This window comes from Pristis pectinata, chromosome 21 (assembly GCF_009764475.1).
Source record: "Pristis pectinata isolate sPriPec2 chromosome 21, sPriPec2.1.pri, whole genome shotgun sequence".
Taxonomy (NCBI): Eukaryota; Metazoa; Chordata; class Chondrichthyes; order Rhinopristiformes; family Pristidae; genus Pristis; species Pristis pectinata.
In genome coordinates, this window is record NC_067425.1 from 20655006 (window position 1) to 20676784 (window position 21779).

General features: G+C 37.0%; 1 protein-coding gene across 1 annotated transcript in view; it reads left to right on the forward strand.

Moving 5' to 3' along the window:
• The window catches only part of LOC127581201 (double C2-like domain-containing protein beta), a 191341-nt gene that overhangs the window by 138758 nt on the left and 30804 nt on the right, over positions 1–21779 (forward strand). Inside the window, exons 5-6 of the mRNA XM_052035315.1 lie at positions 7518–7644; positions 12440–12597. Of these exons, the coding sequence (XP_051891275.1) occupies positions 7518–7644; positions 12440–12597 (285 nt within the window). The remainder of the gene's footprint in view (positions 1–7517; positions 7645–12439; positions 12598–21779) is intronic.

A 21779-nucleotide genomic window follows, 5' to 3' on the forward strand; every position in this document is an offset into this window, starting at 1 on the left:
GTAATTCATTCCTGTGGCCAGTGGCCCAGTGTTAATGTGACTGGTCTAATTAAGCTCATGAGTGATAGTAACTCCCTTATGTCACTGTGTGTCAAAATGGTTAGATTATCTCTTGTTGGAAATGGTCGTTGCCTGGTATTTGTGTAGTATGAATTTTACTTGCTGTTATTCAGTATATACTGGAATGGAGTGCTTCACTATCAGAGAAGTTGCAAATGGAACTGAACACTATCGAACAAGCAGAAAAATTCCATGCTTCTGAGCATCTGATGGATGAGTAGGTAATAAATGAAGCAGTCAAAGATATTTGGGCCAAGACTACTGACCTGAAGAACTTGTGCAGCAATGTCCAGGGGAGAAGATGATTGGCTCCCAATAACCACAACCATTTTCCTTCACTCTAAATGTGGAGAGTTTACCCGAAGGTTCTGTTGAATTCTGTTCTGTTGAATGTTGAACCAGCATACTTGATCTTTGATTAAACTTGAAATCGCGCTTATTCAAACTGATAATTAATTACTTTTTAATAATTTTCCTGAGCAATATTTGTCTTCAATTGTATGGGTATGTAAATCAGTAAAATGTGCCACATGTATAGGAAGATTTACTTCCAAATAAAATATTTAAGGAAAAACATTTCAAGGAATTTTGATGGAGTCAGATAAAGGAGCTGCCAAGAGTCATCTCTGAATGCTTACTCAATGATCTGACACCTGACTTTTAAAATAAACCTTGTTAAATGTATATCCGATGACATGATGTTTGCCAGAACCAACTCTGTATCTGTTGGTCATTATAGCATTCTACTATTCATAACAGTAAATTAACTAGTGAGTGAATAATTAGCAGTGTGGACTTTGGTTATTGGTGGGTGGGAGACTTTGTTTAGTTGCAATTCTTGCTTTGTCATTAAGTAGGTTATTTGCTGTTAAAACACATGAAAACGTCAAATGGAAAGAAACATGCTAAATACTTTCCTGCAGAAGAACTACAAAGAGGTCATGCACAGAATATGAAGGACAACATAAAGGGGAGTAGAATTTCGTCAATGTATCATACTTGTTTTGCACCTTTTTAAAAGGAAGGTGTAGGTGAGCTTACTGGGTCTGCTCATTTGTAATCCTATTGCTATGGGTGTTGATGTGGAACAGAAGTCAGCAGCTGAGCCACCGAGAAGCTTCTGGGCATCCTTTTAAGATGCAAGCCATTGGAATAATTATGCATATTAAAACTCTATCTGTGTCCAAAAGGCAGCAGGAGATAAGTTGAACCAAAAAGGATTGACAGCCTCTGTCATTCAGAACTTCAAGCCTTCTGGAGGTCACTAAAAGCAGGACATCCAGATCCTCGGGTTTGGACTCTGCTGAACAATCCAGAACTACCTTGAGGGTAACAGACTGACTACTTCCTCGGCTTTAAAACAGTGCCAGTGCTAAAGATTATAGAGATGAACATCTTTTTATACAAGTGATATTTTCCTAATTTCATGTGCTTGGAACTGAGCCTTGAACTTCAAAATCATTTATGATGTTGGTGCTAAGCCTGTGGGTGACTTTACTCAATTGGGCATTGGTGAAACTTCTCAGACTTGTTTATTTGTTAACCCTGACTTATGTGACCACTATAACTGCTCATACTTATATTACAAGCTGTTTAAAAGTTTTGAAGGTTTAAAATGTTATAGGTTCACATGAATATCATTCAGTAGCTGACAGCTGCAAATTTAATATCCATTACTTGAGCTGAGACAAATGCTAGTCCATTTAATACCTTTATCAGATCCAGTCAACATGTCTGGGACTTGCTGGATTTTATCAAATATAAGAAAGAACATTTTCTGTCAATTACCTTTCTAATGCATGAGCCTTGTGCAGCTATTGCACATGATCGCTCTTGGTGTTTACTCTCATTCTGCTTTTGATTGTACAAGAAAATGTTTTTAATTTTTTTCCACAACAAAAAACTCAATTTCCTATTTACTTCAACAGGGGTGAAGAGTAATGCAAACATGCAGGCAATTTTATTTGTTAGTACCTGAGCAAAAATATAACTCCATCAAATATTTGAACAGACAGTTGTAGAGCTTTTTCTAGCAAAGTAAGGTGAATTGTGCCAAAAGTATAATCAGGTCACAAAATCAATTCGTCCTTTCTCTTATTCCTTTTTGAACCCATCTGTATCCTCATTGTGAGCTGTTAATTTCAGTAAGTAAGGTAGAAAGTGATGCAGTCTAACTGTGGCATTGTAATCTGTGTTATTGATGTATGCATCAATAACTTCCTGAAACATGGCTGTGTTAATGTACATAATGTTGGGTTGTGAATGTCAGAAACATTGCAGAACTTTTGATCATTAAGTTTTACAGAACTAAAAGAAATCTTTCCTTCCAAATTCAGTTAAAATGCATATTTTAAGTTTTGTAAACATTTTCTAAAAGTATTTGAATGAGTCTTTGTACCCACCTCTGCTCTCCACTCCTCTTCTGAATCAATGATTCCAATTGTCAAAGAACTAGGAGACTATCGCCACAAACAACACCAACGGCATTGTGTCTCTGACCATGATACACCTTCCTCCTCCTCATCCTCATCTACTGTGCCATTTAACACTGTTAGAAGCTATACCTTTCTCCATCTCCTTTACATGGGCTACAACTGTGTAAATACTGTAGCCTGTTTCAATGGTACAATAATATCAACACATCTTCCTCAAAGATTTTTCAGCCTTCCATTCCCCATAATCATATGTTTGGTGTATTGTAAGATACCATCTTGGTTTTTTTTCATCTGTACATTGTTGTGTTTTTAAAGAATCTCAATCTGACGGTGTAGATGGAAGAGAATTGATTCCACATGCCATTTGGTATCAACACACATAGTCTCCAAATCAGTTTCCATTTGTATGCTGGCAATATTCAGTCATATCTCTGAACTGAACCCCAGACTCCTCGAGCATAAAGTTGTTCTGTTAGGGTCCTGCCAAAATATTACTCCTTATCAACTGGGTCCTGCTCTCTACAGAAACTTACTCAAATTAATGCTCAGTCATGTCATATTTGAATTTAAGCTAAATCTAAACATATCCTTTCTAACACTCTTCTTGGCACCATTGCTTTTCCCGCCATCCTGATTTTCATCAAATCTTCACTTCACTTCATCATCACTTTGAGAAATGCTCTTGTTATCAGCTTCTGAGTTCTGTGTTCGCTAATTGCAATACATCTAAAATTTGAAGGACCAAAGTAAGTCGTACTCCCCAACAAAAACACTGAGCAGGTCAGACAACATCAATGGAGAGAGGAACAGAGTCAGTGTTTCTGGTCAAGTATCCTTTTATCAGAACTGGAAAAGATAAAAGCCAAGCATGTTTTCAGTTGCAGAGGAGGAAAGGCGGAGAGAACAGAGGGAGTGTCTGTGATAGGGTGCAGACCAAAGTTGTCAAGGGAATGATAACTTAAATAACCGGAAATTAGGGATAGAGGAGGAAAAGAGGAACCAAATTGAAATAGTAAAGTATGGACACATCTGTGGAGAGAAGGGCAAAAAAAGGTTGTTACCTGAAATTGTTAAGTTTGGCTTCCAGTGGTTACAACATGCCCAGATGGAAGATGAAGTCTTCTTCCTCAAGCATTGTTGGAATAATGTAGGAGGCTGAAGACAGAGAGAGATCAGAGTCTGAGTGAGACAAAGAATTAAAGTGGAAGGCAACAGAAAGCTCAGGGTCACACCTGTGGACTGAACCCAGGTATTCAGCAAAGTGGTTACCCAATCTGCTTTGTTTTCTCCAATGTAGAGGAGACCATATTGTGAGCACCAAATGTAATAAACTAAATTAGAAAAAGTGCCAGTGAATTGCTGCTTCAGTGGAGGACTGTTTGGGTTATTGGATGGATGGAAAGGAAGAGGTAAAAGGTCAGGTATTGTATCTCCCTTGGTTGTGTGGGAATGTGCTGTGAGAAGAGGAATTATTAGTGGAGATGGAAAAGTGGATCAGGGAGTCACAGGGCGAAGGCTCCATTTGGAATGCTAAAAGAAGGGATACATCTGGTTGTGGAATCTCACTTAAGACCGCAGAATATTTGTTTACAAATTTTACAAATATTTGTTTATATTTACAATTCTATGTATGCCTTTATCCTTAGCTTTCCACTCTCAGTCAGTTCCATTGACTTGCTTGCACTCTCTACTCTGCCATTTCTATTAACTCCTTTGAATACTCAGACAGAAGCACCTTTGGTCCTGCACCCTAAAGCATTTAATCTAAGCTGTGGTCCTTCTTCTGCCTCCTCCAAAAGTTTCATCTAAACCTACTTCTTTGGTGGAGATTGCAAACCCCAATTTTCCCTCCAGCTTTTCTCCATTCTGATCATCTTTGCCTCTGACCAATATTCTGTGACATTTGGTTACACGAATGATACAAAATTGATTATACTATTGTTGTTTTGTCCTTCAGTTATAGGGCAAAGAATTCCAATAATTTGTAGGATTTGTTGTAATCCAGGAAAAATGTCACACAAGTTAATATCAGCATGATTTCCCATCAATTATTACAGAAAATTGTGCTGATGACTTGGTTTTGACGAAGATCATACACTGTTAATTCATTCTCAATTCTCATTCTAATTCCTAATTACTACGTTTTCAGTTGTAAGAATTCGGCAATTGACAAGAAATAAAGGAAGTTATTCACCTGTATCAAATTGATTCTGTGCAAAAATCATTGGCATTGATTTGGAAACTTCAGCAACTAGACGAATGCATTGTAGCATGCTGTAATGGTAGCTGGGTAACATTAATATGTTTTCACTAATTGAGCTTGGCTTTTATAAAAATACCAACAAAAAAGGTGCAATATCTAAATATCAAATTTTTACTCCAGGAAACCTACCTTTTGAGGACAAAACCAAAATAAATCTTAAGTGGCCAGCAGTTTCAAACTTATCTTTTATTGTTATACTACTTAAAGTAAATGCCTGTTTTCATCCCCGAGAGCTTTATGTCAACAATATATCTTTCTGCAATGAGAGGGAGTACCATAGAAAGAGGATCCTTTGTGCCCCTGCACACCTTTCACTAATTAGTCAAGCTGGCTCACTCTCACTGTATACCTTCCCTATATAAATATTTGTCCACTGTTATCCTAACATTCCAATGATTACTACCTTCCTGTGGAAAAATATTTCATTCTATTAACAACTTCACCCCACAGCCTGTCCAGTCTAAAAATTACCACCCTCATTGCTTACTCCCCAACCAGACAAAAGTGTTTTCTTCCAATTTATTTAATAATCTTACCCCTCCCACCCCAGTCATTCTCTCTTCTCCCCCCTTCCATCAGACAGAAGATACAAAAGCTTGAAAACATGCACCACCAGGCTCAAGGACAGCTTCTATCCTGCTGTTATAAGACTCTTGAATGGACCTCTTGTATGTTAAAGACGAACACATGATCTCTCTTGTTTCTTTTCTTTTTCAATCTTTTTATTAATTTTCAAATTAGTACAAAATAACATATATAACATTAGTAATTATACATATAGTGCAAAGAGATCAGGATAGCAATCATAACAGTTAAAATATATAATCACAAGGAGTAAAAAAAAGTAATCTAGACCTCCCGTTCTCTCATTAAGTGAACAAATACAAAAGAAAAGATTGAAAAGAAATGAAATTTAATTATATGAAAGAAGAACTCCCAAATCAACAAAAAATATTGATAATAAACCAAAAAAACCAAAAACTTCAAAAAAAAACTGGACTAATATTTCTTCAATCAAAAAGAAAAAAAAACGTAATTGTGTCATCAACTCCGCTCCTCTGTATTCAAGGGTTAGTGAAAGGGATCTGAAAAAGGTCAGCTTATATCATATGGAAATATTGAATAAATGGACTCCAAACTTCCTTAAATTTAAGCAAAGGATCAACAGTACCACTCCTAATTTTTTCTAAGTTTAAACATGCTATAGTTTGAGAAAACCACTGAAAAGTATTGGATCCTTCCATTTGAACAGAATGGATCGCTTGGCCATTAGTGTGACAAAGGCGATCATATGACAAGCAGAAGCAGATAAATGGTGAGATTCCATCATTGGTAACCCAAAAATTGCAGTAAGAGGATGAGGTTGTAAATCGATGTTCAATACAGATGAAATAATGTTAAAAATGTCTTTCCAATATTTTTCCAAAAGGGGACGGGACCAAAGCATATGTGTCAGGGAAGCCACCTTCGAATTACATCTGTCACATATAGGATTTATACGATGATAAAAACAGGCTAACTTGTCCTTGGACATATGGGTCCTGTGAACCACCTTAAACTGTATCAAAGAGTGTCTGGCACACATTGAAGACATATTAACTAATTGAAGAATTTTCTTCCATGTCTCTGTAGGTAAAAGTATGTGGAGTTCTCTTTCCCATTCATTCTTAATTTTGTCGAGTTCCTCTGAACGTATTTTCATAATCCGATCATAAATTATTACTATCAGTCCCTCCTGATAAGGATTAAAACCTAAAATTTTTTCCGTAATTTCAATTTTATATGGTGACTCTTGATCTCTCAATCTACCTCATTGTAGCCCTTGCACCTTATTTGTCTACCTGCACTGCACTTTCTCTGTAAATGTAACACTATATTCTGCATTCTGTTATTGCTTTTCCCTTTGTACTACCTCGATACATATGTTGTCGCCGGAAGCGTGGCGACACTTGTGGGCTGCTCCAGAACATTCTATGCAAAAGATGTATTTCACTGTGCGTTTCCATGTACATGTGACTAATAAAGATATCTTATCTTATGTACTTATGTTTGGAATGATCCGTCAGGAAGGCATGCAAAACAAAGCTTTTCAATGTATCTCGGTATCTGTGACAATAGTAAACCAATTACTAATTAAATATCCTCCTTTTTACTGCCCTGGAAATAGTCGCAGTATCTTGCTTCTCCTCGTAAATTAAGTTTCATAGCCCTGCCCGCATCATTATGAATATGCAATGCATCCTTGAGAATGCCAAAGATTCAATGTCTGAGTGAAAAAATTTCTGCTTATCTCTGTCCTGAATGACCAATCCCCTTCCTGGTGAGTGAGTTGATCGAACTGGTCACCAGAGGAATTCACGCAGAAGGGAGTGAATCTTTAGAATTCACTACCCAGTTGGGATGTGTAGGCTTGGCTGCTGAGTAAATGGAAAAATTGATTTATTTTGGATATTAAGAGAATCAAGAATATGGGGAAAGCTTCACAAGGTAAAAGATCAGCTATTCTCTTATTGAATGGTGGAGCAGACATTGGAGGTTGAATACCTACTTCTGTTTCTATTTCCTGTGTTCTGATGATTAAAGGATTTAATTAGTTTACTAATTGCATACCCTTTCCAGAGTTTCTTCTTTAGAATCCTGTTCATCAATTTCAAGACAATTATCAGGCATTTTTTTGTTACCTCTTCCACGTATACTAATTCAACAGTGTCATGGTGCCAAAGTAATTGCTGGTAATGCCTGCAATCTTATTGTTGCAGAGTTTCAGTTTGTGATGAAGATAAATTCCGTCATAACGAGTTTATTGGTGAGACCCGAATTCCACTGAAAAAATTAAAGCCAAATCAAACGAAGAATTTCAACATTTGCCTGGAGAAACAACTGCCAGTGAGTGTTAATTCTGCTTGTATTGATTATTCCCTTGTAGGCCATTATAGAAGGAACTTCATGATCATTAACCAACCAGACATTCATTTTCCTTGGGTTCAAAATATCCTCCTCCTATAAAGTACAAGACTGGTTTCTCTGTACTGTTAGAGATCACCAATATAAAAACTGTTGGAAGGTATCAATTCTCGGCATTAATTTTTCCACTATGTAATATTATAATGAAAAAAGCAGTTCCTTTACTTGTGGTTGAATCTCAAATCTCTGCTGATGTTACTTAGCATTCTCAAAAACATAAATATACTGCTGCAATTTCAGATGTAAAGTTATCCCCTTTACTGGGATAATCTTTCGCTTCTGAAATTGTGCCAGAATATTTTCTTGGGAAGCTTAACTATATTTTTTTTAGATACAAAGCTAAATACAATCTCATTATGCTCAAGTGAAATATATAAATACCAGATATTTCTGAGAAGCTAATATTAACCATAGTGTTAGTGACATACTTCTTTTTGTTTTTGGTCAGGATTGTTGCTTATTGATATGAAATCTGAAACTGGATGACAAAATTGGCTGAGAGACAGATTTGATCGTGTATTCCCCTTAGGTTTGAGGGAGTGAAATTCAGACCTATATCAGGAGGAACAACTGAGATAGTGTTGAATAAATTTCCTGTTGTAATGTTATACAATCTGATCAAGTTTGAAACATATAAATTAGTTGAGTTTCGTTGAGATTTTAGCACCACAGCTACTTTATTAATGAGTCAGATATGTCTTTCAAATGCCTAAAAACAAGCCCAGTTAAATTGTCAGTGTGCAGAGATTACTGGAACAATATGTTATGATTACCACAGTTATTTTAAATGCATATTGTCCTGTGGTGGTGGAGTGGTTTAAAACTTCCCACAACTTTCAATATGATTGAGGAACTAATAAGAAAAGATAGTTTTTTTCAGGGGTCTGCTGAACTGTTTTGTTTTCTTTGTCTAGTTTGAAACTGATGTGAATTACAATATAAGAATCACAATGAAAATGATAATACTTTGAGAAAGAAGGAGAAGCTTAAAGAGGAAATAGATAACAACTTAGTGCAAGCCAACTATATTTGATGGCATCATTCAAGTGTTGGGATGAGAGGGCTCAGCATTTAATTTTTCACTTATTATGTATTATGGCACATTGTCATTTATGGGCAATAAATGTGCACCTTACCGGTGAAGCTCATGTCACAAAAATAATTAAATAAACCTGTCCTAGACATCAATAACTACCTTCATTTATATAGTAATATTCTAAGGCATTTCACAGGAGTGTTAACAAACAAAGTTTGATACCAATAAGGATATTAGAACAAGTCAAAGAAGTTGATTATAAGGTGTATCTTAAAGAACGAGAGAGATCTAGAGAAGTGGAGCTGTTTAAAGTGGAAATGCTGGAGGTTGGTCCTAGGCAGCTGAAGACATGGTTATCATGATGAAATGTTTAGCAGTGTAGATGTGAAAGCAGCCAGAATTGGCTCAATGCTGCTATTATCCACTCTGCAGTTCCCCTATCCTTTGAGTTTTCTATTTTCCAATTAAACTAACAAAGAATACTGTAACTTGGAGTCTACATTAGGATTTGTCTCAACGCTGCTCTCCATCTTTACTCTGTACCATTTAAATTTCCTTTGCTTTCAGAGGCATTGTTTGCATATGTTTCCAGTCTCACTTCAATTCGTCTTGTAATCCATCTGCTGGAACATATCCAAAATCAATGAACTGAGAGCTGCTTGACTCTTAATGAACTAGTTGCAAGTTACAAGTATCTTCTAAGATGTCTCTTTTCCTTTAGTGGTTTATCCCTTCCAAGTCTTTCATTTGGCGCCGCAAAAGTACTTCATGGAGTTGATTTACTTCAGCTCTACTGTCAAGAAGAATGATTTAGAAATGGCTCCAACAATGACGGATTTGAGCTATATGGGTAGTATAATGAAGCTGGGGCTATTCTCCTTGCAATAAATAAGATTGAAAGGAGATTTCATAGAAGTGAACAAAGGCATGACTGGTTTCAATAGAGTAATTGGAGGGAAGACGTTCTCATAAGAAGATTCTTCGAGGAGTAATGAACTCAAATTTAAAACTTTAGGTATAACATGCAAGGGGAAAGCTTTCTTACCCATGGAATAATTATAAACTGGATTCATTCACTATAGGTCTGGTGCAGATAGAAAAGTGAAGAGGATAGACACTTGAGAAATAACAATTTGTAGGACTGTGGAGAGAGAGCACGGTTAGCACTGCATAATGAACCAACAATGGGAGGAATGCCTCCTCCAGTACCATAACAATGATCCTGGGTGAAACAAGCAACTGAGCACAAATTTTTCCTTGTGTTGAAGGACTAATTAGAGATTGCAGATTCTGTTTCCCATTTGATGAGATTCAGGAGGATATGAATGTGTTCACTTGTTCAACATTTGAAATCTCAGTATAAACGGGGGAAAAAAATTTACTGGCTCTTAGTAGTGCAATAGTCAGTAGTGCTAAAACCCTATTAGTCCGTACCTGTTCTCACTCTATCACAGTCCTGAAAGAGGCCTGCTGTTGGAAGGACCATAACACTCTCTTGTTGTAGGTAGGATCATTTTTTGATCTGTGAATCACTATACAGTCTCTGAATAGTTCATCTGGGTGTTATGATCTAAGGAGATCAAGAATGCAAAATGGAAAATTATACTTGTAGAGCTAACAGGAGCAGCAGCAGTGTTTTCCCCAAGGTTCACCAGCAAAGCCAGCTTCTGGGATGCCTGGTATTGCACTAGTCCTGAATCAGTAAGCTGCAGCGGGGTTCCAGCCTTGTGACAGAAGCCTGACAACACCATAGTCACAAGGATTGGGTGGATGTCCAGCACACTCTGCCAGCTGTCTATCTAATAGTCCCACCACGAGATGGATAAATATTTAGCATTCAAGCATCCTCCAAATGCACAGCTCCAGTCAGAGCATCATTTGTTTGTCAAAATCTTTCACTATTTGTAATCCGATCTCATGCCAATTAAAGTCCAAGAAAAAACAATAACCAACTAAGGGAATGGCTATGGCCGTGCAGTTCTCGCCACTTGCACTCCTTGGAGTGGAAATCCCTCTTGTTAACTCTGATAGGGGCAAAATGGACAGGATTCAGCATTATTGCGTCCATACCAAAGTTGTGCCAATGTTGCAATTTCTTCCTTCATAGAAGAATTTCAGGCTAGTATTAAAAACATGGGGTAAAATTGGCCATTGACAAATCTTTGAAAAGGAAAATAATTGAATTTGCAGCCTGTTCTATACTAGCTGACTTCAATAGAAAAGAAAACTGGATATGGTTTAAGATTAAATGCTAATTTGTTTTTATCCATTCCATGCTTTGACTAATGACCAATCTGGCCCCCATACCTGATTCAACAGGAAGACACAGTTTTGCATTTTCTATAGCTTCAAAAAAAATTTTTTTAATTAAATTTTATTTACAGCGTGGTAACAGGCCCTTCCGGCCCAACGAGTCCGCGCTGCCCATTTTAAACCCAAATTAACCTACCTGTACGTCTTTGCAATGTGGGAGGAAACCAGAGCACCCAGAGGAAACCCACGCAGACACGGGAGAACGTACAAACTCCTTACAGACAGCGGGAATCGAACCCCGATCGCTGGCGCTGTAATAGCGTCGCGCTTCATTAGTTGTTTTTCTAACAAGAACTTCTGATATTGCACGTACCTTAACTTTACCTCTTGATTAACTTTTTCAATGACACTTATTTTCTTCGCAAGAACAAAGGGTAGAAAAGAGAAATTTGCCTGTATTAGGTAGGAACTGTGTATTGGGTATTGTGCTAATTCATGTTTCCATTGTAAAATTGGCCACAAGAAGCTGCAGTAACATGGCAAGCACTTCATTTACTGTGGTCTCTGTTTTTTTTCCCCCAAAATCTGAACCAGTGGTACCAGCTGCACTGGATTCACCATGTATCGGATGAAGATTCCTGAAGCAACCTGTTCCATCTTGTTAAGTGTCATTTACTTAATTCATCTTTTCTATAAACCCTCTTAGGTTGCAACAATTTTCCATCATTACTATATTCAGGATGCTTGACTGATTGTGCCCTCTCCTACAGCAATGCAGCTTTGATCTACTGAAATAAAAATAACGATGCAGCTCAAGTTGCTAGAACAGTCATTTTGCAGAGTGTAAAAATAAACAAAATTGTTATTGACATGTTAAGTATCAAAGCACAGAGTTTTGTGGATATTCCCTGCTGAATATCCTGCCCCTGTAAACCTTTACTGGTCCTCCCACCAGCTGCATGTCTCTGCGGTCAGGTAGTTTTGCTTCTGGTCTTTGCTACATGTGTACTTCTTTAAACAAGGTTTTCCTGTTGAACAAAGAAAAATATTATTTCAGATTTCTTGTACCTGTAATCTATTTTGATTTTCAATTATTATTTTAATGTACTCTTGTTGATGCATATTTCCAAAAATAAATTACTCAAAGACAAGCTGATCTACAATTTTACATTTTCTACAATAACAGTGAAAATTTACATTATGTGTACAATGCATGCATGTGAAGAGGGGGAAGAATTGGCCTCTAATTACCATTTCAGTATGTGAGGCAGTATCCCTGACAAGCTATGGTGTGTACATCTTATTTGTTACTTGAACAAAAAATAAGTGGAAGAAAACAATCTGTTCTTCTGCATTAGTAGTTGCATAGAATTCTTTGCATTGCTATGGCTGATTAAATGATAAATTTGATGTTGTACCTCCTTGCAGATAGATAAAACAGAAGACAAGTCACTGGAGGAGCGTGGTCGGATTCTCATTTCTTTGAAGTATAGCTCACAGAAAACTGGGCTTGTTGTTGGCATTGCACGATGTGCACACTTAGCAGCTATGGATGCAAATGGCTACTCAGATCCTTATGTAAAAATGTAAGTAATAAACTATATCTTGACACTTAAGAGGATGTACACATTTGGAGTTCCTTGAGCTTGATCAAGTTCAATTTAAAAACCATAGCTAGTCTATAAATTATATCTGTGACCAGACACAGACTTGCAAAAGGACGGTGTAAAGTTATTGAAAATACTATGCCATCTTAATATCATTCATATTCCATAGGGTAGTTTTCTCCTGTGTAATTTCAGACCATGTTTAAACCTGAAAATTGTCTCACCCACACAATATTGCACAATCAATGATGCATTACTGACATTCCTTCAGGTGTATGAAAAACCATTGTAAACCACTTGCAGCCAATGTACGTGTAAAGTAACTTCAGTAATGCACTGTGACACAACCACTGATAGAATATCTAGTTAGGAATCCAAAGGGAATCACAAGATGAAAGCTCTTTTTCACCATGACTGGACTATTTGAGAGAGAGAAACTTTGCAATGAACATGGTTTAAATTAGTTTTTAAAATTTTCAAAATATCATTGTACTGTTCAGTGTTCAGTTCTGCAGATCCCTCTATTCCTCAAACAGAAATGGCATTCTGTAAATTGAAAACCTACTGTAGGCAATTGGAATAAATATTGTGTACCAAATTTATTAAGTGATCATGCATTGAGCATAGGAAGCAAATTTTTGCTTCATATATTTAGTTTGCATACTATTTTATAGCAGATATACTGTATATCCTTGGAAAATAGTGCAGTGCCTTCTGATTGTAAATAATTTTATATGTGTCAGCTTTCAAAATTGTCTATTGTGGAGCTGCAAAAAAAAGTTCCTTTGTGTGCATAGAGGTAGAGTCTTAAAGTGTAATAAAGTCATTCTGTGTATCTTGTGGTTTCATTATGCAACATACCACAATTCCCAAAGTGACTTACCATATTGTGATGCAGACTTATTTTCTTATTTTAACTTCTTTTCACTCAATTGGCAGTTTCATTTCCAGTGAAGCACTTAGTAAAGCTTGCTCTTCGTCCAGCCCAGAATAATTAGTAGAAAGATTTTTATTGGAATAAAAAAAATGCTGGAAGCAATCAACAGGTCAGGCAGCATCTGTGGAAAGAGAGTCAAAGTGATCATTTCAGGCCTTCAGGTTTCCAGCAGCTGTAGTTTTTTTTTGATTTCCATTTTATTTCTGTATAGATTCTTTCATGAACACATGAAGTCCTAAAACACCATGCAGATAATGAAGTATTTTTGAAACATTTTCACCATTGTATTGTACGAAGTGTGTTGACCAAATTTTACACAGCATGTTCAACGACCAGCAATATGATAAGTGACCAAATAACCTGTTTGAATACTGTTGGTTGAGGGATAAATATTGGGCAGGACAATGCTGAGAATTCCCCAACTCATCTTTGAATAATGATATGGGACGTTTTACATTCACCCAAGACGGCTCACAGTGATCTCTGTCAAAAATCTCATCTGAAAGACAGCAACTTCAAAAGTGCAGAACTCACCAATGTATTAGATTATCATACAAGATATTCTGTTCTCTTCTCTGAAGGAGACTTAAACCCACAAACAGTGGGACAAATGTCCATAACCATACAATGACTGCTACTGACAACCAGGGAATGCTTTATGTAATAAAATGCTGGCTTTTAATCTTGTTAATTAAAATTTACATGTATTGGTAATTGAATTTCATCTACAAATTCTATCTCCCTGGGACACAAAATTTATGGTGAACTCACTGCAACAATTAATCAGTGAATCATCTACCTACACAAATATAACATTTTAAATGTGATAAACAATAACAAAGCATTTATGTGCTTATAACAAAGTTTCCGGGCCCTCTGTGTTCCTTTGGGGGTTTTGTGTTTAGAAGGATTTGTAATAATTCTATAAACCTGAAAGCCATTTTTTGTTACATATAATTTCAGGAACAGAAATGTTCTAAAACACTGTAAAAATCAATTAAAACCATTAACATTTTACTTCAATTGTTAAGGTTAGTTCAATTTTTTGTCTTCTTCTGTTGACATTCCACTGCCCTAATGTTGAATGTAGTGAGTAAAAATATCCCAGTTTGCTTTGTATCATAACTTCTTGTGTACCATTATTATTTTTTGTAAAGTGTATGACTTCTAAATGTATTAATGCAATTTATGGAGCATTGTGGCTTGTATGTTTGCTGAAAAACAAATTGTAAAGTAAGTTTCATATTTACATATCTAAAATTGGTTTTTACCCATTTTTGATGTGCTAAATGAATGCTATAGTTTGCTCTTACACAAAATTAGATGTCACCAAAATCTTGCTAAATTGGGATACCTTTACTTTAAGAATTGGTAATTGAGAATGGTTTATTATTGTCACATGTACTGAGATACAGTGAAAAGCTTTTGTTTGCATGCCATCCATACATCATTCCATACATAAGCACATTGAGGTAGTACAAAAAGGAAAAACAGAATGCAGAATATAGTGATGCAGTTACGGAGAAAGCGCAGTGCAGGGAAATAAATCATTATCATGGTTTCCCCCATTAAAAAGTGTTAGGACCCAGCTTGTGAGTTCTTTGATGGCAGCTGCTGCATAAATTTGCAGCTAGCATCTAATTCAAGCGTTCCCTGCTTGGTAATGGATTAATGCTTTTAGAGTGATCTTTCTATGGCAGACACACAGACAGGTGTAGATATAACGGTAACCTGGGGGTAGGTGGTGGCGGAGGGGGGGAGCAGAAAATGGAGAAGGGTGAGAGGATAGGGGACGTAGGAAATTGGGAAAGGGGAGACATCAAGGTGGGGGAAGGGTTAAACAGTGCAGCATTGAGTAATGGGGCTTACTTCACTGTGGAGTGGCATAAACAGACTCCATACCTTCATCGGCCCACTCCAAAGTGATTATCACGGCCATAGATCATAGAACCAGTTCAAAGTCACCCGGGACATTGTCTCTTCTCTCCCCTTCCATCGGGTAGAAGATACAGGAGCCTGAGGTCACGTACCACCAGGCTTAAGGACAGCTTCTACCCCACTGCGATAAGACTATTGAATGGTTCCCTTATACAATGAGATGAACTATGACCTCACGATCTACCCTGTTGTGACCTTGCACCTTATTGCACTGCACTTTCCCTGTAGCTGTGACACTTTACTCTGTACTGTTATTGTCTTTACCTATACTACATCCATGCACTCTGTACTAACTCAATGTAACTGCACTGTGTAATGAATTGACCTGTACGATCGGTTTGTAAGACAAGCTTTTCACTGTACCTTGGTACAAGTGACAACAGTAAACCAATAAACCAATAATCCTATCTGTCTGCCAAAGGGTGGCACAGGTAATTCATTGTGGGGATGTCAGTGAAAACAGAATCCATATCCCAGCAGGGCCCTTTAACGTAAGGATGGTTCCTGACTTCCTGTGTGATGTGCTAGTTTACAGTCACTGAACAACAAAGGATACCAGTCATGATCTTTTCATCCAATCACTGTTGGTAATCAGATGCAGGAAATAAGATGGGGAAGTGACATGCCCATTGACAGAAAATGCCTAGTCCATTTTCCAGTGGGTGGGTCTTCAACAAGAAATTGGCGCAAAGACTTCAAAACATTCTATGTTCTATAAGTGCAAAGTGCTTTTTATAAGCAATTTGCTCATAAAGTCAGGCACAGTTCTTTTATTCTGATCCAATTTCTGGTCTAAAGTGAATACCTACTTCAGAAATGATATGTGTAATTTTAAAAGTATTGTTGAAAACCATTTGGAGACATTATAGACCGGATGAGCACTGTGCATTTTCAATTGTTTTCTTCTATGGAATAATATATTGAGTCCCTCAGTCTCTTGACTGAGTGTCAGCATCAATTGTAATTGTTTATGATCTTACTGAATTTTCATTTCCTTTTCCATTCATCCGTCCCTCTGGCATCCCTTCCTTAAATGTATCTATTCCCAATTCCAGACACTTGCTCCTTGTCTGTCACCAACCTACTTTTGCAAACGTCACCTCTTAACTTCTCCTTTACGCATATAATCATCTATACTTACAGGCGTGCACATTAAACTAATTTGTTAATAAAGATCTTGAATATGACAGCTATGCCTGTAAGTGATATATTCCCAGTGTGAGAGCTCCTGCTGTTCCAACGGTTTGAGAATTCTATTTCACTTCAGGATATGAAGAAGACTGAATCCTCTCAGCTTTTGAAAAATGGATCATTCTTTCACATAAAAGGTGAAAGCATTTGACCTTTAGTTTTACAGTTCTAATGTAAATTTGATTTAATGTAGAAGTTTTGATTGTGCTGTGCCAAGTCCACTGTCAGGGCTAATTAACAGTCACAGTGCAAACCCATTATCATGGGCAACTGAACCCACAAGGAGGAATTGCAATAATTCCATGAGCTACGTTATTCATTTAGAAAAATATAGTTTCTTCACAGCCTGCAGCCAACAACGATGCTTGAATTGATATAAAACCTCCAAATACTAGCCTGTTTATAAAAGCAGTATTTATATCAACACAGCTATATAACTATTGTTGTAATGTAAGGACTGAAACTGCAGTGTTTCTCTTGTGAAGCCTCACAAGACACAAGTATTAGAGATAAGACTACAACAGTGAATATGTGCTCTGCATGCATATCTGGTAAAACCCTGCATAAATCATTCAGTCGTAATTTCCGCACTGTGGAGCATACTGAAAATAAAAACTTGTAGATGGCAACACATTAATTTGATAGTTGAATGTAGATAACATATAAACTAATTTATCTGACAACAATATTATTTTGTTTTATTATATTTGAATGCAGATGCAAAATACTCTGAAGGACTATCATTTATTCTTCAGAATTCCACCATTAAGTCTTTAAAGTAAATTTCTGTGTCAATCTTTGATATTAATTTTTTCTTTACCAGGGAAGCATCCTTAAATTAATTGAGAAGTATTGAACCTTATGATAGTAATGAATATTTCTTAAACAGGGAATTTTTATTTCTAGAGTGTAAAGCCTTTCATGTATCTGATGACATTGGTAATGATACTGAACTTCAGTTCTCACCAGGTTGTGTCTGATGGTAAATGTCAGAAACCACCACCAATTGCAAAGGAAATGTGATAGACATAAAATCTAATGGCATGAACATTGAATTCTCCCATTTTAAGTAATCCCCACCCCCTTCCCCACAATCCCCCCCCCCCCACCATGCTTCTTTTCTTCCTCTGTTTCCTAGCTTCTTTTTTTTCTCTCTCTCGCCTTACCTTTCACCCATCCCCCGGTGGATCTGCTCTCCCCTCCTCCCCCACACCTGCCTATCACTACCTCTTACCTGCATCTACCTATCACCACCTTGTGCCCACCCCGCCTCCCCTCTTTTGTCCACCTATCACTGCTCTGCTTTTCCCTCCTATATATTGTGCTTCCCCTTTTCCTATCTTCAGTCCTGAAGAAGGGTCCCAACCTGAAATGTTGACCACCTGCTTTTCTCCGTGGATGCTGCCTGGCCTGCTGAGTTCTTCCAGCATCATCATGTTTTTCAACCAGATTCCAGCATCTGCAGTCCTTTGTTTCTCTACATAAAATCTAAGTGTATCATAATGTAATGATGTATTAAATCCTAATTTTTGGACCAAGAGCATAGTAGTGATGACAGCTGTAGAAATGAAAATCTGCTTCAGCAGATAAAAAGGATTCCATGTCTCTGATATATCTGATGCAGGTTTCAACCCGAAACATCAACAATTCCTTTACTCCCACAGTGCTGTTAACCTGTTGAGTTCCTCCAGCAGATTGTTTATTGCTCTAGATTCCAGTGTCTGCAGTCTCTTGTGTCTCTCTGATATACAGTATCTTATGTTTATACCAAGTCTCCTTCAATATTTTCCATTATTAATTATTTGTAATGGACTCTCCTTGTGTGAGCATTCCATGCTATAATGTTTTCTATACAGCTGCTGCAGTGCTGCCACTGTTTGGAGGTATAACAAAATGTTTACGTTTGGCAGTCAGCATTATACAGGTGGAGACATCGAGACAGAATATGAATTTAAAATTGGGGTGGAATACTATCTGCATTCCTTGGTTTAATTGTCCTCCATCTTCTCACCCTACAAACTGTGCTTGGTCTTCCCCAGCATGAAATCAACTAATTGCAAATTGTCTTTAAGAAAATGAACTTCAAATGTTTTCATGACCATCCTTTTACTTTCATTTTACAACTTCCAAATTACATCTAGAACAGAAACAGGATATGCCAGAAATGGAACCCCCATTGCTAATGTAAGAGAATGACAACTTTTTTTCTGTCTTTATTTCGGATACTCTGAGTTTATGGATTTTCTTTTACCTCTCTTACTGGTTATACACAGCAGGGCAGGAAAATGAATTGTTTAAAGTCTAATGTTTGCAGTCTTTCATATTTCTTACCCATTTCTATTAACTTTATGCTATAACATGGACATGCTATAACATGACCTTGAACCTAACTGTTAACATTACAATTGTGTTATGAAGACTTCCTACACTTTGATGTGTTTTCTTTTCCAACTTTATGTCTGATTTTCTTTTATTACTTTCTCTTGCATGACCTGTCTTTCATTATTCCATAGCTGACAGGCAGTTCCAGAGGAATCATCATATCATGTTAGGGGTCATAGGATATATTTTCTGCAGAAACTAATTAAAACTATTCCTCATGTAGCCAGTGATCACAACCCCAACCAAGATTGTATAAGACAGCACCAACCAGGGATCACACCTTGGACCTGCCTACTGAGTTTTGTTCAAATCTCATCAGAGAGCTAATTTATCATTGGAAACTGTGCCTATGAATAAATGCCAACAAACCAGTTAAGGTATCCGATTGTAAATAAATGTTTATAGATATTAGTTGCTGAACTGATTTCAGAACATTGTAGATCTTCATGTCTGAAATCAGTGTTGGACAGGCATTTAAATGTAATTACACCTATCATTTAATCCCAGCATGCTATCAAGTTTTTAACAGGCTAATCTTGCTAGTTTTGCTACCAACATATTCAAGACCCCTATATCTGTGGCATTATCAAATGGAGCTACAGGGTAAGAGGACTTGGCAAATTTCCCAGGGCTGGCTCAGGCACACGGTCTGTTTAGCATTCACGTATTCAGGGGCCCGTGCAAAGAAACTAGATTCATTAAATAGGGTCTGCCTTATGGCACAGTCAGGTGATTGAGTTATACCAATATCTTTTTGTGAAAATCAGATAAACTTTTCAAAATGTTTTCTGCATTACACTGACCATATGTGACTAGAATTATTCCCTCTAAGTTAATTTGCTTTAAACCTTTTAATACCAAATCAAATTTCCAATGGACTGAAATGGGCTGTGGAACACAGCATATAAACCATGTTTGACATATTGTGTTATATTATGAATGCTAGTAGATTTTCCACACTTATATATAATGAGTAAAAAGTTGTGCTTTTGCAAAGGGATGGCATATCAAAGTCACAGCAAAAGGGATCACAAGTAATGTGGGACTATTTATGGAATGAACACCCCTAGTGAGAGAAATCAGAAGAAAGTGCAAGGAATTTCCCCAGGAGTAATAAAGTGTATTGATTGATTCCTGAAAAGTAATTAGCCGATCTTTTTCTGAAAAACGTCACACTTAAATAAAGAAATAATTTTAGTGAAATGGTGTAATCAGGCACCAAATCAATAGTGTGCTAATGCCATATGCCTGTTTGAAAATCTGGGTTACGCACATACTTTGTCCATGTTGCCAATTAACATAATTTGAGTTTGCTTGCAAATGCTTAACAGATACTTAAGGATGGCTATTTAAGTACTAGTAGTATGTAATTTTTCTGGAGTAGTACATGAGCGCTCACTAATCCATTGAAGATTTGGAGTGACCTGGCTGACACAGAGTGGTATGTTTCCATTACTGAGTCCTGTGTCATAGGCTTTTCATATTGGCAATGATCAGAGCATGCCTTGCACAGAGAATTACACAGGTTATAGGATGCCCAGCCGTGCTGCTCGAAATATGCTGATGAATAAAGCTGAGGCCAACGGATGCAGAAAGTAAAACATCAATTGATCAATGGGGAGCCTTTAATTCATCTCATCTTGCTGATCAATTGTGACGTTTTCTCCTTATTTTTATGATTTATTAATGCAGGCTATGGCTTGTTCTGTTAGAATCCAATTTCTATCAGTAAACACAAAAATGGTTGCTGCATATCAATAAATGTATACCTGATACCAAGCAACCATCAGCTGCACTAAAATGAATCACACGTGGATATTCCCGGGCCAGTATCCCAAAAGTCCCTAAATCAATCAGAAGCAACTTTATACAAGAATTGCATAAAATGGCACAATTCAAAAGACCAATGATTATTTTAAGTAAAGTTATCTTGACAAAGCACTGTGCTGAAGGTGTTATTGACTAACATCATTGTGATGACCATGCTGACCCTTACACCCTTATCGCCAAGTAGTGACCTTGCTGTTAGTTAGTAGATAGATAGATGTCAGTGCTGCTTTTGCCTCCCAAATGGACAAAAGGGAGCAGAAAGGCAGCAGAAACAAAGTCAGAAGTGTAATGAGAGCAGAAAAATATTTTAAAATATTTCATTTAGTTTTCATGTAAGGACAATATTGCAGGAAAAAATACAACTCCTAACATTTAAATAAATATACTTTGTAATAATTTTGGTCTAAGTTAAGTGCGTACGTTTGGTCGTGATAGGTGAGATAAAATATTGACAAGATATTCAGCCCAGGAAATTGACAAGTGGAGTTGATAGAGGGGGTTTTCCTTGGTGCACTAATTTGAAGACTGCCTGGTAATCAGAAGATTGGTTGCTCCCTTTAAAAGTGTCCATTCCATTCATCCTGAATTTCTGATATTCTTTACAGTTGTGTACAGGGAACTCACCTGTACTAGGAAAGTCACCATTCATGAGTCATATTTCCAGGCCAGGCTCAGATGTTCACTCTGAAATATAAGCATGTTTTGAATCACCTTTGAAAACTAACTAAGGGAGACATAGGGCAATGGAATACACAAACAATTAAGGTGTTTTATATCACAAAGGAGAGGCAGAAAGCTCTCCATTTGATTATGACATTGTGAACCATTACTCAGTGACAAAAGACTAAATACATTTCAGACTTTTGAGGACTGCTTTGTAATG